Source organism: Epinephelus lanceolatus, chromosome 4, assembly GCF_041903045.1.
Source record: "Epinephelus lanceolatus isolate andai-2023 chromosome 4, ASM4190304v1, whole genome shotgun sequence".
NCBI lineage: Eukaryota > Metazoa > Chordata > Actinopteri > Perciformes > Serranidae > Epinephelus > Epinephelus lanceolatus.
The window spans coordinates 19,011,751-19,027,388 of record NC_135737.1 but is presented as its reverse complement, the minus strand read 5'-3'; the positions used below and the strand labels follow the sequence as shown (position 1 = coordinate 19,027,388).

Sequence of the window (15,638 nt, the reverse complement as noted above, 5' to 3'; positions counted from 1 at the left end):
ACAAGAAAGAAAGATACGATTAACACTTGGAAACAAATGTCTTACAACTCTTTGAAGGTCTTTCCAATGGATAGAAAGGTGAAGCGTGCGTGACAAAAGTAACTTCAAGGGATTAAACATCTGAATTTGAATCCTGAGCAGACAAAAGGTAGACCCTGAATGTTGCTCCTTCCTCTGCTCTTATAGTGTAAATGACCTGGCATGTAATATATGGTGTGCATGACTGGATATAGACTGTTGTCATTCTCATGTGGAGAAGCGATTGTAAGTAAACCCTCAAGTAAACCCCTCGCTCTCTCACGAGTGACCACGTTTACATGCACAAAATATTCTGAAAAAGACAACGTTCCCATGGGCGGATTCTTAGACAATGTGCCGCTGCGCACAGATATGCAAAAGGCCCCACCACCTCTCCTACACAGGAGCAAGACACAGACTTTGTGGTGGTTTTGCCTTTTTTTGATGCTGTTTTACATCTTGATGTAGTGGCTATGCATCTTTTAGTGATCTTGTGTCTCTTTGCAGTTCCTCCACATCTCTTTGTTGTGGTCATTTTGAGTCTCTTCCTGGTCAATACATGTTAATTTGAGTGACATTTTGCAGGTTAAGGCCAAGACCCAGGGCCCCTGACACTTTGGGCCTCTCTGCCTGTGTCCGTTAGGCCGGTTCAGTAATCCATATAATCCATGAATATTCCTACTAAATTGTTTACATGGCTAATGAAAATGAATATCCTGCAACCATGCATACTCACTCTAACATGTCGCTTATCATTCTAAATATGTAAAAGTGGAATGGCTGGAGCTGCTTGTGTCACTTTCTTGCATCAGATACGATTGTTTTTTTTAGTTTTCCACCAGATGGCGAGCAACTTTAATTGTGCGAACACAGCCTACCTCTTTCACTCCTTCAACCACCTTCAGTGTTGCGATATTTGCGCATATCCAAAAACTTGCTGATAGCCAAGTCTTTCGCAATGTTTAAAAGTTGCTGTGTTTCTCCTTCTGTCCAGAAATGGGGCTTTCCTTTTGGGCATGCATCTGTACTCCAGCTTAGCAAACTGTTGTTGAGCTGGTCTGTGTACAGTGTATCCATGACAACGCACAGAGCTGACCATAAACAGGCAAGAGAGGCTGTGTGTCGCAAATTAAAAACCACAACTGAGATGCATATTCTGAATGCACTGTATACATGTCCAAAGACTGCTCCTAAAAGCTGACTAATACGGGCTTCAATGTTTATATGATTCGTATCAAATTCAGAATATTGTAATAATTGTAATAACAGTGTGCATGTAAACATACTCAGTGATAGGTGTATCTAAGGGCCTTGGCCTCTTATCATGCTAGTGAGGCTTTACATTTAGCACTGTAAGGGAGGTCTGTGGATGAAAAGGCATTTAAGGGATGTTTGTGTAGTGCAAGCCCCTCTGAAGCTTGACTCTGCTGCAGTGTGTGTTCGTGTGTGTGTGTGTGTGGTAGAGAGAGAAAGAGGGTGAGAGAACTACTTTCTTTGTTGTAAAACCCACTTTCACAGGCTATGAAATGTCTCACTACGACTGCCAGTTTCGTACCAGATGATTCAAAAAGCCGTTACAAACCACACGAAATCAAAATGTGTTGGCAGCATTTTTTTTTTCTTTATTGTCAGGTCATTTCATTCACTGTCATCCTCTTGTGGTATCGATGACTCAACACTGAAGTTGATCAACTTTAACAGGAAATAAAAAACTCACACATAGACCGGCCTGAAATGCTGTGCAGTGCTTAGTCCCGTGAAAAACATCTTTACCTTTCTTACCCTCATTTGTGTCTGTTTGCAGTTTTGTCCTCAGCAAATAGGTCTTACTGAGGAAAACAAAAACAAAACACAGCCTCAAAGTGAATTAGAGGAGCATAATGCCATAAAGCAATACCCAGAAGTGAATGATTTCCCACACTGCAGGGCATGAGCAGCAGTAGCAAGCTGTCTCACAGACAGGCAGTCTCTGAGTGCCCGAGCAGGAGCGGCACAGTATGAATGATGCATGCTCTTTACCACTTCCCAAGGCGCCCTGCTATATGAGGTGACTGAATAACTGAGCAGACACATAGTGCATGGTGACTCGGAGAAAACAGAGTCTGAAGTGAAAACTGAGAGAGACATGCAAATCTGATGCACAAAAGAGCCCAGTTATTGTTTCAGAAGGAAGGGGGAGAAGCAGTTGTACGCACAGCTATTGTGTGTGTGTGTGTGTGTGTGTGTGTGTGTGTGGGTGTGTAGGTGTATGTGTGTGTGAGCCTGCACACATATGGGTGTATGAGCGGCAGCAAACATGCACACACACACACACACACACACACACACACACAGAGGCACAAACATCAGTGTCAGCTGGGTGTGTACCTGTAACCATAAACCACAGCACACACACACACACATACACACACATATTGACACACACACACTTTAAATACCCTTATGCTTTACATACAGTCAGTTGAGCCAACTCTGTTTCACTCAATGACACCAGCATGGGATGCTCAGGGCTGTTGATTTTGGGTTTTGTCCTAAATGTTGCTCACTCCTTGGAAATTCTGGGTAAGTCTGCAGGGTTACAATCCATCTGTGACTGTCAGCTGTTTATGGGCTTATTTTACTGGCCCTTAAGGTCTTGTTTAACCTGTGGCATTTACACTAAACAGGGCTGCTATGGCTTTCCTAAGTGATTAGTCCAATTATAAATGCACACGGGCAATAAAGCCACATGCTGGGTGCATCCTGAACACACTATGTAATAACTATTTTTGCAATATATTGCTGATGGCATATTGGCATTGTCACTCCAGCAGTCAGTTCATTATTATCGACCATTATTGTCACCTAAAGCCACATTCGTTTCCTTACAGCCTTTTAAAGTTAATATACGAGGGTTGTTAAGGTGTTTCTTTGTGTAAGGGGAAAACCCTCTGCAGTCTACACTAACTTAGAGATCCTACTGTACCGTTTTAAGTCTTTGTTTCTGCAGTCAGCGTGGGACTCTCAGCTGGAGATGAAAGTTTAAACGTGTGAAAAAGCTCTGTTTTTTAAAGTCGTATTTGTTTACCACATCCCCACTCTGCAAAGGAAGAGTTGCTGTGCACCACCAGTGAATGGTTGCTGTTTGGTGAGAAAAAGAAGCCCCTGGGCTCAGGAAATATGATGCAGTGCATGAATAACTGATTTTTTTTCCTCTCAGTTATTACTTAGTTTGTATCCTTAAGGTGTGCCTTTTCCATGCTTGGCTGACATTTATTTTGGCAATAACCTTCAAGGGCAAATGAATTATAAACCCACAAGGCATAATTGAACTGATACAGCATATTTATTTCTCTCCCTCCGTGTCCTCTCCTCTTAAAAGGCTTTGGCTCTCCACATTGTTTCCATTTGCTATGATGTATAGTGAGACCAACAGAGTTTCACCTTTTTCACTGTTTGATGCAAACACTTCACACTGCAGCAGTATGCTCTGTGGTTTTCCATGAAGCAGTGCAGCAGTATAATTTTACTCATCATATGGCTGGGGCCGAATAGAGGTTCTTGGCTTCAGCTGGCTGATGGGGCAACTGTGTCCTCGAGTGCACTTTGATAAAGTCAGAGGAGGGAGCAGGATGAAGGGAACTTTGTATGCATTAGAGTCTGCACACTGTCCTCTCTGCAAGTGTTAAAACCTGTCAGCTTCTATTAAATGTCCTCTCCTGTGAAGCCTCCCCTAATCGTGGCTGATTTCTCAACTGTGTGGAGGGAAGCGGTGGTCTGTGTTCGAGTATAGATCAGGGCGTAACTTTTGGACTGTTTTCATTCCATTAACATAATGGAGTCCTCTATTAAATATACACTGAGGGGACAAGGTTGCATTTGCCAAGTGCCATTGTGTGCTCAAAGTTTGATTCCTGTCTTAAGCCCTTTGATTATTAGAGGTCTTCTTGAACTTTCATAACTTTCATATCATTTCATAAAGGTTGCAGCTTTATGTTTGGCAACAATGGTACCGCTGGTTTGTTGTTGGGTCGGCCCGCCACTTTGGTCTGGACTGAAATATCTCAACAGCTATTGGATGGATTGCATTGGATCGACTGATTTTATACTTACATTCATGGTCTCCAGAGGATGAATCCTACTGACATTGGTGATCTCCTGATTTTTCTTGTAGTGCCTCCATGAGACTGACATTTGTTGATTGTGAATTTAATACACATTCGAATCTTATATGTTTTCCTTTCTTATAGCACATTTCAATCTAAGCTTTTGCATTTAAGCTGCTGTAGTTTCCATTTCAGGAAACCATCCATTTCAACATTCAATTATGACCTATAAAATCTGATTTATTTTCCATTTTCTTTTTTCATTTTAATTCTCGCCTATTGCCTGTCACAACTGTCTAACCTAGTTGTTCCCAACCTAGGGGTCCTGACTCTCACTAGGGGTCACCAGAAATTCACATGGTGGTCATGAGGCCTTATAGTTATTTCTAAAGTCTAGATTATTATTTAAGATATATCCTTAAATACCCCTTCACAGGATAAGGGCAAGGTGAAGACCTGAACACAAACTGTATTCACAGAGCCTTCACTCTCTGCTAACAGTGTCCTGCATAAGAAAGGTACAGAGTTAAAACAGCCAAAGAGCAAATAGAACAATGGGCAAGTGCCGCTGAAAACTTATCTCAGGTGCAATGTTCACACAATTAATCTAAATCTCCCACAAACTTCCTGCAGTTATTGCATTCACTGTTAATGTGGGTTAATGTGCAGCCTACAGTTTCAGTTGTTCTGTTCTGTTATTGCCATGCATTGACTATAAAATGAAATATCCATAAAATATGTCACTTAGTCAGGGGTCGTCAGTTTACTTGATGTTAGAGAAGGGGAAAAGTGGGATCCAGCACTGTAAAGGTTGAGCAGGCAAAGCTAATGGATGCATTTTAAGTCTGGGTAAATTGTATCATCTGTAGGTTCATCACCACATACCTGCAAAACAACTGACATTCCCATCAGCCTCAGCTGCACTTAGTTCTAAGTGCTAACTAGCTAATGTTGGTGTGCAAATATGCAATAAGATAGTTAGCGTGTTAGCATTGCCACTGTAAACGTGTCAGCATGCTGATATTAGCTTTTAGCTCAAAGCACTGCTGTGGCTGTGGACTCTTGTTTATATTGATTAGTCATTGGCACCTTCTAATCATGATAAAATGACTGAGAACCTCATAACCACTGACCCAGTTAGTCCGCCTCATCCATCACTGTTTCTCTTAACCAGTGAAAGACAATGGGATGTGCAGAAACCACTCTCACAGGCACAATAACGTACATCTATCAACCTGCTGTCTGTCTGAACAATCACATTTTCCCCTGTAAGACATTTCTGCTCTGCTAGTGTTTGCAGTTTTTAGGGCTGTTCAGTTGAACTTATGACCTCTCATTGTTATTGAAAAGTGTGCTGTTTTGTGTCTCAGGTCCGAGTGGAGAGCCACTTCTTGAGGTCACACACAACGTCACAGGAGTCCTGGGAGAGGATGTCTACCTGAGCTGTATATATCTGGGTGAGAGCGACATCCAGAGCGCTGAGTGGAGACGCCAGAGTAGCTCTAAATTTAAATCCAAGCGACTGGCAGGATTTTTAAGTGGCAGGCCATTTAGCCGTGAAGACTTCTCCTACCCAGACTCTTTGACCAACCTCACAGTTCAGATGAAGGTATCCAGTGTGGAGGCCGAGGGAGAATACATCTGCGAGTTCGAATCAGAGGAGGAATATTATTCTGACAGCGTATTCGTCACTGTAGTAGGTAAGCTGTGTGTTACTCTCTTGTAAGAGGAAATCAGCCTGATGAGGTTGCTGTCATTTAAGATGACATTTTTTACTTCTTTCACAGCTCGGCCTGACGTACAGATTGTGGTGAATGCTGAGACCATAAGCGGCACTCACTACCAGTCAGTGTCATGCTCTACAGTTGGTGGCCGGCCTGTTCCTAGGATCAGCTGGTTGGTCAGTGGCCGTCCTCCCTCAGGTGACCCCTTCACTGTGAACGTGACTGAAACCATACACTCAAACGGAACCTCCACTCTGAGCAGCATCCTCCACTTCCCCACCCACCTGCAGGACGAAGACAGCGTGACCTGCGTGGTTCAGCACCCGACCCTCCCAAACCCCAAACTCACCACAGTGAGGGTGGAAACCTACAGTAAGCTCATGTTCACAGCTGAGCATTGTCATTGTTGTTGTGAGTGTCCCTCTGTGTTGCCAGGAGGTGAGATATTGTATTGCATCACCAGTGAGAGTTTTGTAATTGTGCATCATGACTCAGCATCTCACACTGGCTGTTCCTTCCCACTCTGCTCCATATACAACAGTGACAGACCATAAATCACATTGCACAATGTAATGCATTCATGTGGGAATGCACTCTTTTCACTGACGTCGAGCATGTGGAACACCATAATGCAGCAACAACCAACCCAGTAACTGATAACAATATCACACCACAGTGCACAGCTTGCAGTTTGGTGACTGCATTTCTCTAGTTAAAATTTTTTGACCAACTTTGGAAGGTCTTGCTCACCATAAAATATTCATGATGTATAGCCTATGATTGAAGAATCTCGAATTAGGGGAAACTTAAAATCTAGCATGCTCACTTTATATATATATATATATATATATATAGATAGATATATAGATAGATAGATATAGATATAGATATAGATATATTTTGTTCTATAGACGTTTTTTTGTTGAATATACAATTAAAAAGTTAATCAATATTTTTATATTATTAACAGATAAAATGACTGTGTATATAAAAAAGGAGCTGGTCATAGTGATGAGTCCACAGAGACCTAGGACCTGACTCTCCAGTTTGTCTTGAGCCCGGTCTCACTCTGAAGTCGTCGTAATCCTACACTTGGGCAGTAACGTGCAGCGTCAGACACCAACGAAAAAAAGCATCCTTTAACATCAGCATGATACGGGGCTGGGTGCCATTATAGTTTAACAGTGCCTGGTAGCATCGGGGGGAAATGTGGCAGGACAAGGACGAAAGTTAAGGCGGGCAAAAGTTCAAGTGGGGCAGCCCGGAGCAGTGGTGGATGGGTCCAACAAACGTTGACTTTCACCCGAGAGAGCAGTGCTTGTGTCCCGTAATATTCCAAAGCCGAACCCTGTTCTTTTTTCCTAAACCTAACAACGTGCTTTTGTTGTCTAAACCCACCCATGTGTGTTTGGGTTAGGAAGTGTATCTTGAAAGAAGACAATGCATGTAACAAGCAAAACTTGACACGGCGTCCCAGAACGTCAACAACCAAAGCACCCAGGGTGCCCTGCACATCGCATGTGGACGTGGAAAGTCCATGACCAAAACGTCGATATGTGACGAGGTCGGAGTGAGAATGTGTTGTACTCTTAGCTCTACAGAGCATTTTAGCTTCTTTCCAGCTCATTATTTTGGTTTTCAGACCCATAACCTCCTGTTCTGGTTCACTCTCACCAGTGTTGTGTTTTCAGCGGAAAAACTTTGATTAGTCTGTTTGCTACCTGTTAACTTAACACCTAACAGACACAGTTAGTGACTAAGGGCTCATTTATACTCCCTTTACATACCGAAATTTGATCCGTTTGTTTAATTCTTTGTAACTGTCACTGCCTACATACTTCCATGCGTCCCTTATGTTGACATCCATCAAGCCGAATCAAAAGTTACCCACAACAACAAATGAGGTGATGGTGAAGGAGGTTATAATAATGGACCTTTTAACAGAGACGTGTCCTTACATACATTGAAACATGTGGACAGAAAATTCTTTTCACTATATTACCAATTCATTCAGTTCTGCCAGTTTTTAAAATGTCTCTATTGTGTTGTGTCTCGCTTGAAATACTTTACACTGCCCCCGTAAATTTCTGGTGAGACTGCTCCGTTTCATTCATGTCCATAAGTGTTCAGGAAACATGCAAAAATAGACAAAGTGAACGCAAAGTACAAACAGAAAGCTCTCTGTGTGTCTGTCTGTATACCTATCTAGCGTTGGGCACAAATGAGCCCTCAAGGGACATAGTGGAGCATTTAGCCTAGAGAGTCAGATATTTTCTTTAGGTGCTGGTGGAGACCAAAAAAACGGAGCTAAAAGAGAGTCAATGTTAGACTTAAATTTGGATGGTCAAATGGATGCTAATGAGACAATATGTCAATGTTGTATTCACAATTTGTCTCTGCTGCCCCCAAGTGGCAAAAAAAATTAGGTTATACAAATTTGAAATGAGCAACTATTAACATAAATTTACCAAATACATTTTTTTATTTAGCATAATTCATCCCAATATGACACTTTGCACTTGTAAATGCATGCAACACAATTTATATAAAACTATAAAGCAAAACTTAAGCACATACAACCCAAGCTGACATGAAACAGCTACAAACAAGGTTACAAAAACTGGTTCAGCAATGTTCAAGTTCACACCCAGCATGTTCTGGTTCCCATGTTACATGCACTGCCTCTAGCACACATGAAGTAACATAAGTGGCACAAACAGACCAAGTAAAGACTCTTGTGTGGTGCAACATAATGCTGATTGTCAGGACCATTTCAATTTGGTCATCAACCTTTTAATGCTCTCAAAATGTTTGTTTTCCTCTCCGCCTCTCAGTTTCAAATTGAGATGCTCCCCAGTGGGCACAGGAGGCTTATTGGCTGCCTTGCATTTAAAGCAGTTCATCTGAGTTAAGTGTTTTTTAGGCACTTTATGCAATGCAGGGCATCCAGATACCTGCATGGATACAGTGAGTGTGCATACAGCAGGCTGTACGGTAACAATCCCATTAGCACAAGCCAGGCCAGCCAACTCATTTGTCCGTGATACTTTCACAACCCATTGAAGTACTGCAGCTTAGGTAATTTCCGAACTGCGGTGATAAAATCTACACATTAACTCTTGGTGTTAACAGATGAAATTTTTTAAGCCAAAGTACTTTAACTCGCTTTAAATGTGCATACCCATCCGCAACACCCAAGCTCACTCCTCTTACTCATTAGGGATGGTTGGCTATTGTATGACACCATGACTTTTATGTATTTGATAATGGACTCTGATCTCGGCTGATTCCCTGTATTAAAGCCTGCAGTTCTCTCAGCTTTGGTGGGACAGCAGCTGGGCCAGACATCTGCTCTCAGCTGCAGCCCAGCCAACAGATGGGACAGGTGATAAGCCTAAGTCAGCACTCTCCAAAACCCAAGCAGAAGCCCCTCACGGCTTGTGTTTAGCTAACATTCAGCTCATCCGGCTCCGGCTTCCTATTCAACAAAAACACCCTGAGCCTCAACCTGATATCTGACTTTTTAATTTGCTGGAAAAAAACATTAGTCCTTGTGAAAGAATAACTCTTCTCGCCTTTCTTCCTGCTCTTTAGCGAGGCCAAATGTGACCATTAAAGCAGAGATGGTACAAGAAGGAGGAAGTGAGTTGTGGGTGGTCTCTTGCATTTCATCTGGAGGGAGACCTGACGCTGACATCTCCTTGGCTTTGAACATCGACAAAGAGCTGCAGAGGGAGGACAGCCCAGACTCAGACATGCAAACGAGCTCAGTCCTCCTCCCGGCAACCGAGTATGAGGGGCAGAATGTCACCTGTTTGTTTGACCACCCCAAATTTGCACACAAAGAGTCACGAGTCATAACACTGCCATCTTTTTGTGAGTACAATCAGTGTTTCACATTTGATAAGCTCTGCTGGTGCTCATGAGGTAGACGTTGCAGAAAACAGAAATGTGGTTTCTATTCTGCAGCTTTATCCAGAGTTCAGTTGTTGAACTCAGAGCTGGAAAGCAACAGCGATGACTTCCAAGGCACTGAATTTTTGGAGCTGCAGGAAGGACAGAGTGATGTCGTCATCAGCCTGCAGATCACGGGGAATGTGCCACGTTTCAATGCTACCTGCAAAAAGTAAGACATATTAGGTGGTGTAAAGTCTGGCAACTTCTAAGATGTTATTGTCTCTCTCTTGCTATGAGCATCTTTTTCTCTTGGAGGAAAAAATAAAAAGAGGAAACATATTGACAGAATCAGGTAACATCAATATTACTTTTTTTCTTGTGTGCATGGGGACTGAAACAAGCTACGTACATTGTGGAGGATGTGGTAACACATTTGGTGGCACTAAACCACAAGTGATAGACAGCAGGAACCAGATTTAGACACGTTTCCTGATTGAAAAAAAACAGTCATATCATTAATATTGGTAAAACCTTAAAACTGAAGCATGTATTTCCCTCTAGAGATGATGGGCCTTTGCCTGAGGGTGTGGAGCTGGTTGGCAGTAACCTCACAGTGAAGGGTCCCGTGGAGCATCAGCATGCCGGCCTGTACAAATGTGCCTTCTCGTATCACCATCTTGAAGCGATGCTGAAGTTAAATGTCACAGTGAAACCTTATGTTGTACAGCCTGGTGGGTGAAACTCTTTGCATCTGTTTGTTTTAAGACTTCCGTGGCTACATGTTGAATTTTTATCGTCTTACTATGAAATAGTGATGTGAAACTTTATTTTCTTCTCAGTTCCTCCCACAATACGAGTTGATTCAAAGACTGAAGATGGACACAGAGTGATTGAGTGCTCAGCAGTTGATGCTGTTCCTGCAGCCAACATGTCCTGGCTTCTACCAGAGGGTGTGTCTGGAGTCTCTTGGTTCAATTTCACTTCTCATAATGGAAGCCACTCTGTCAGGGGAGTTTTACTCCTCCCTGCCTGCTCGCCTTGGGAGCTCACTGCCGAGTGTGTGATAAATCACCCTGCGTTTGAGGAGCCAGAGAACAGAAGCATAACCCTCCCTCTTTGCGGTATGTTCACAAAAATCAAGCGATGGATAATTTTGTCTGAGTAGCGGACATATTTGGATGTATGAGCGCCACAGATTTTTATCTTTCTCTCAAAAGAAACCTTTCGCTTCCTGTAGTTTAACTTCTGTTCTCACGCAGCTCGCCCAAACATCACCATCGACTCCAGCACTGAGTGGAAAGACGGTGACGAGTACACAAAGGTGGACTGCTCTGTGACCAGTGTTGCCCCTGCAGCAAACATAACCTGGCATGTTGGAAACAAAGACAACAGCATCAGTTATGTGTCAGAGACTAAAGTCCAGGCTGATGGTTTGGTATCAGCCCGTGGCTCTGCGTACTTCTTGTCCTCTTTGTATTCCGGTCAGAATGTGACCTGCATGGTGGAGCATCTGAGCCTGGAGGCACCAGAAAAAAGAACAATACACATTCTTGTGCACAGTACGTTATTTCTTTCTTTGAGATATTTCTCTCTGTGACTCACACAGCTGCTCATCCCCTTGCTGTCACCCCTTGTTTTCTTTTTCAGAAGCCCCTGTGCTGAGTGTGTCTGTGGTGAGGCAGCAGGACTCTCCCTTCTGGCTGGCAGTGTGTGACTGCAGAGCGGAGGGTGCCGGGACGAACCTCGCCTGGGTCCTTCCCGAAAATGCCAAAGGCCAAACATCCCTGAACTCAGAGTATGAAGGGCGTGTCCGCAAAGCCAGGCTGACTTATCAGTTTCCTCTGGCCCTTCATGAGGGACAGGACCTGACCTGTGTGTATCAGTTTGAACATGGAGCCACAGAGAAGAAGACCATTCGTATTCCTAAATACTGTGGGTTTAACAGAAACAAGATTACATGAAATGTAGTATAACACATCAATGCACTCAGATAACCAAAGATACAAAGTTCATCTTCAAATTTCATCTGACTTTTCTGCAGATATCTCCTCCGTGAGAGTCTTAAACCACACGACTCCTCTGCAAACCCGCTACGGTGGTGAAACCATCACACACAGACTGACTCTCCAGGAAAATCATCGCAACCAGAGAGTACTGCTCCGTGTCGAAGGCAACGTGCCAGAGTACGACCTCAGCTGTAAAAGGTGGACTATCTTTTATTATCTTCCACCTAATCATCACGGGCAAGCACCTGTACACACTGTGGGCTGCACAGTTCTCTCTATTTAAAGGAGCTAACACATCCAGAGAGCTAAGAATATCAGTCTGAAGATGTCAACTGGATTGTTTCCGTAACATTAGTATCATCCAGCATCACTTTGACCTTAAAGTATAAGTTTAGAGATATTATATGTTTTCCAATCATCAGCAATTCCCATGAAAAGACCAAAATGAACTGATCATCAGTGTAGCCAAAGCCTGACACAACTTATTCCTCTGTACCACAGCCCCTCGTTGTATTAAATTGTAGGCACTGTTTACTTTGAATCAGTTCCACAAACACACCCTGCTATAAATACTCACTGGAGCACCGAATGCGTATTAATCCACAGCTGAAAATAGCCCCAACCAATGTTCATGTACTTCTGGCACATGTGTAGCCTCTGCTAAAATGTACAGTGCCCAGCTGATTTAGCAAATTACTGAACCTTCTATAGGGGCCAGGGTGTTGGATTTAGTGGCATCTAACAGTGAGGGTGCACAACTGAAACTTCTCCCGTGTGCCAAGCATGTAGGAGAAATATGGTGGCAGACACGAGAACAGGAAAATGCAAAAACACAAGAATGTCCCTATCTAGAGTCAGTGTTTGATTTGTCCGTTCTGGGCTACTGTAGAACAACATGGCGAACCCTGTGCAAGAGGACCCGCTCCATACGTAGATATAAAAGGCTCATTTTAAGGTAAATACAGCAATTCTTATTCTCAGGTTATTAAAAACTACTGAACACATAGTTATGAAGATGATATACGATATCTGCCAATACATGCCTCTTAATTCTACACAGTGGGCCTTTAAAACAAATTAAATTTCATGTTTGTTGTGCAGTTTTGAACATTTATGTCTATAGGAGACGCAGATGGAGTTAGAGCAGATAGAGGAAGGAAGTCAGGCACTCTTGTGAGATGGACCCATAAGAATAATTCAAAATAACCCCTTAAAGACAAACTCAGTTAAAAGTCACTTGTGTTTCAGGAGAGATGGCTCATACGTCGGCTCATACGTCCGAATGGAAGGACATGCAATGGTCTTCCAGTCAGAGCACACAGAGGCGGATGAAGGCCTTTACACCTGCCAGGCGTCCTTCTATCACCACACAGCCACTGTCAACATTCTCGTGGAGGTTATGAGCAAGGACAAACAGTTTGGTGAGAACTTACCAACCTTGCTTATCTTGTGTTTTCCATCTGCACTCAGACCGACATGTTTGCGGAAGACAATCAGATCATATCAGCATGCTGACGTAGGTTTTCTGTTTCAAAATGAGAAGACTTGCTTAATATTTGTGGCTTTGACAATTTTAATGTCTGTGTGTTTCAGCACTTGTGGCCATTATCTGCATGTCTTCGGCCTTTGCCATGATCCTCATCCTTGTCGTCACCCTCTGGGTGTGCTGGTGAGTTAAATGCCTCCACAGGTGACAGGTTGGAGCTCAGCAGGTGATGTGTTGACGGGTAAATGAGGCCAACGCTGTCAGTGGCACAAAATACGAGACAAACAGGATGCACAGATCGTTAACCCAACTCACCAAAACCAAAGTATTATATTCACAAACAGGAAGCGATGTGGCTGAAGCAGACAGGTGCCTCTGCCACCGCAGCCCTGCTTGTAGACAGGTAGAAAATGTTCCCTCTGTCAGTAACATAAACAGATTTATTTTCCAGTTTCCTGCTATGGCTTTTAGCAGCGTTACTTCTGGCACTCTCTGCAGCAGACTGCTGCTTGTTGGCACATTATCATCAATGCCACATTGCAAAAGCGAAGGTAAAAGGTTCAGAAAGTCCACATGAAGTTATTAGTGTAATGAAATCCAAACTGCTATTCATCAGTGCGAAAAATCTACAAATCCATTTCTTAATCTTATTGCTGTTGGAAAAAATCAGTGAGTCACTCGTCTTTTACGACTGATGTGGGATATCTGTCACGATCCGAGAACTGTTTATGGTTTCTGCCTGCAGAAGTTTCCACATTTTCACATTCGCTGCCAAATCTAACTTCTCTGAAGAATGTTTGTCAGGATCCGATCAGGCCCTGCTGTGAGTAAAGCTGCACTGTACAGCACAGCAGAGGTTCAGAAGCTATTTCAATAGGCCTGGCTCTCCGGTCAGAACATTTGGTCAAGGTGCCATTGGTTGACAGAGCCTCGGTCCCATTATCCCTCGCTCCAGTGGGAAGGTCCTGTCAGGCTAATTTGGGAAGGTCAGTCACACAGCGTACAACAAGCGTACACAAGAAAACATGACTCCCCGGGAGAAATGCTATTTTGGGACCAACGTCAACCTCCCCTCTCCCTTCTCCAGTAGTGGGGACACTTTTTGACAACTGCAGGTCATCATTGGGGTGATGTCACCGAGGTCATAATGTACAAAGTGAGCTGCTGCTTCTGACATCAGAGATCAATGATGAGGACTTGGGCCACCACTTGTCTCCATTCATATTCCCGTAACATAATGCATTCACACCTGCAACTTTGAGCTGAACTCAGCGTCAGATTAAGTCACAGTGCCATCTAGTGGTGCTGTTCAGCCCTACAAGCTGCTTTAAAAAATTCAAAACAGATGACTCATACACAAATCTCTTTTGTTTTACAGCAAAGGATGTTGCAGGAAACAACACAAGGTAAGACTAAATTCAGTTAACACGCAAGTTTACTTTCCTTTCAGAAATGTGTTTATAAATCCTGTAAACATATCTTGTTTTTCTGGTTTCTCAACTTGTTTTATTCTCTCTATATAATCAGCAGCGGGAGTCCCTCTCAGCGTTGACATCTCTGATGCAAGAGCCCGGCTCTCCTGAGGTGAAGAAGTCAGCAGTGGAGGATGAGGACAGTAAGGAATATGCTCAGCTGGTCAGTTACTCCATCGTCATTGATGTCAAGAGTACAGTGTGAAGATGAGACAGCTTTGGATTCAACCTTCTGCTTTACATTGTGCGCAAACTGGATATGAAGGTTTACTGAAACTGCAGCTTTTTTTTAACAAGTTCAGCATTAGAAGTGAAATAATCCTGTTTACATTCTGAAATATCTGTTCTTTTTAAGGTTTCTTTACTTTGATGGATTTGCATTAATGTTTTTAAACGCATTATTTTTGCACTTTTTCATTTTACTTGAATTTTGTACTGTTTTTATGCACATTGTATTTTCCAGTATTTGTCAATAAAGTCACCACAATTAACTTTTTTCCACAAATTTACTGTTTTGTTTAATGTGCTACCATATGACTGAACTACAACAAACACGTAGTAGAGATGACTGACTGGTGGCTGTGACTTTATCTTCACACCATCTGCCCTTGTGTTATCTTTGGTTGACTACATCAGTTAGAGCCATCTGCTGTGACAACCGAAGTTGCTCTATAAATAAATTCTCATGTACCATATGATCGAGATGGAGACACACTCATCTTCAGCTCATCTGCCCACATTCAGTTGCAGTGTTGTTACACCCTCTTGTGGCAAATTATTACACACACACACACACAACAGAGTGAGTCAGGATTTACCCCTTCATGTGGTGATGGAGTAATCACAGAGATGAGTTCCCGACTGGGAAAACTGGTTAATTGTAATAAAGTTTTTATTAACTCACATATTGCATGAGACGTAAATCAAAAATATGACATAATAAAATTTCA

General features: G+C 42.8%; 1 protein-coding gene across 2 annotated transcripts; it reads left to right on the top strand.

Annotated features, from left to right (window-relative positions):
- The first annotated feature begins 2,462 nt into the window (after positions 1 to 2,462).
- LOC117260147 (uncharacterized) lies at positions 2,463 to 15,179 on the top strand. 2 transcript variants are annotated; one of them, XM_078166993.1, is made up of 15 exons: positions 2,463 to 2,580; positions 5,474 to 5,803; positions 5,891 to 6,199; positions 9,422 to 9,703; positions 9,797 to 9,953; positions 10,286 to 10,455; positions 10,564 to 10,845; positions 10,984 to 11,283; positions 11,372 to 11,656; positions 11,766 to 11,928; positions 12,620 to 12,685; positions 12,979 to 13,151; positions 13,324 to 13,399; positions 14,595 to 14,622; positions 14,744 to 15,179. In XM_078166993.1, the coding sequence occupies exons 1-15, from the start codon at positions 2,514 to 2,516 to the stop codon at positions 14,891 to 14,893; spliced, it is 2,838 nt and encodes a 945-aa protein (XP_078023119.1). In that variant the 5' UTR covers positions 2,463 to 2,513; the 3' UTR covers positions 14,894 to 15,179. The 2 variants fall into 2 exon arrangements, with proteins under 2 accessions (XP_078023119.1, XP_033487940.2); XM_033632049.2 differs by lacking the exon at positions 12,620 to 12,685.
- The last annotated feature ends 459 nt before the right edge of the window (positions 15,180 to 15,638 follow it).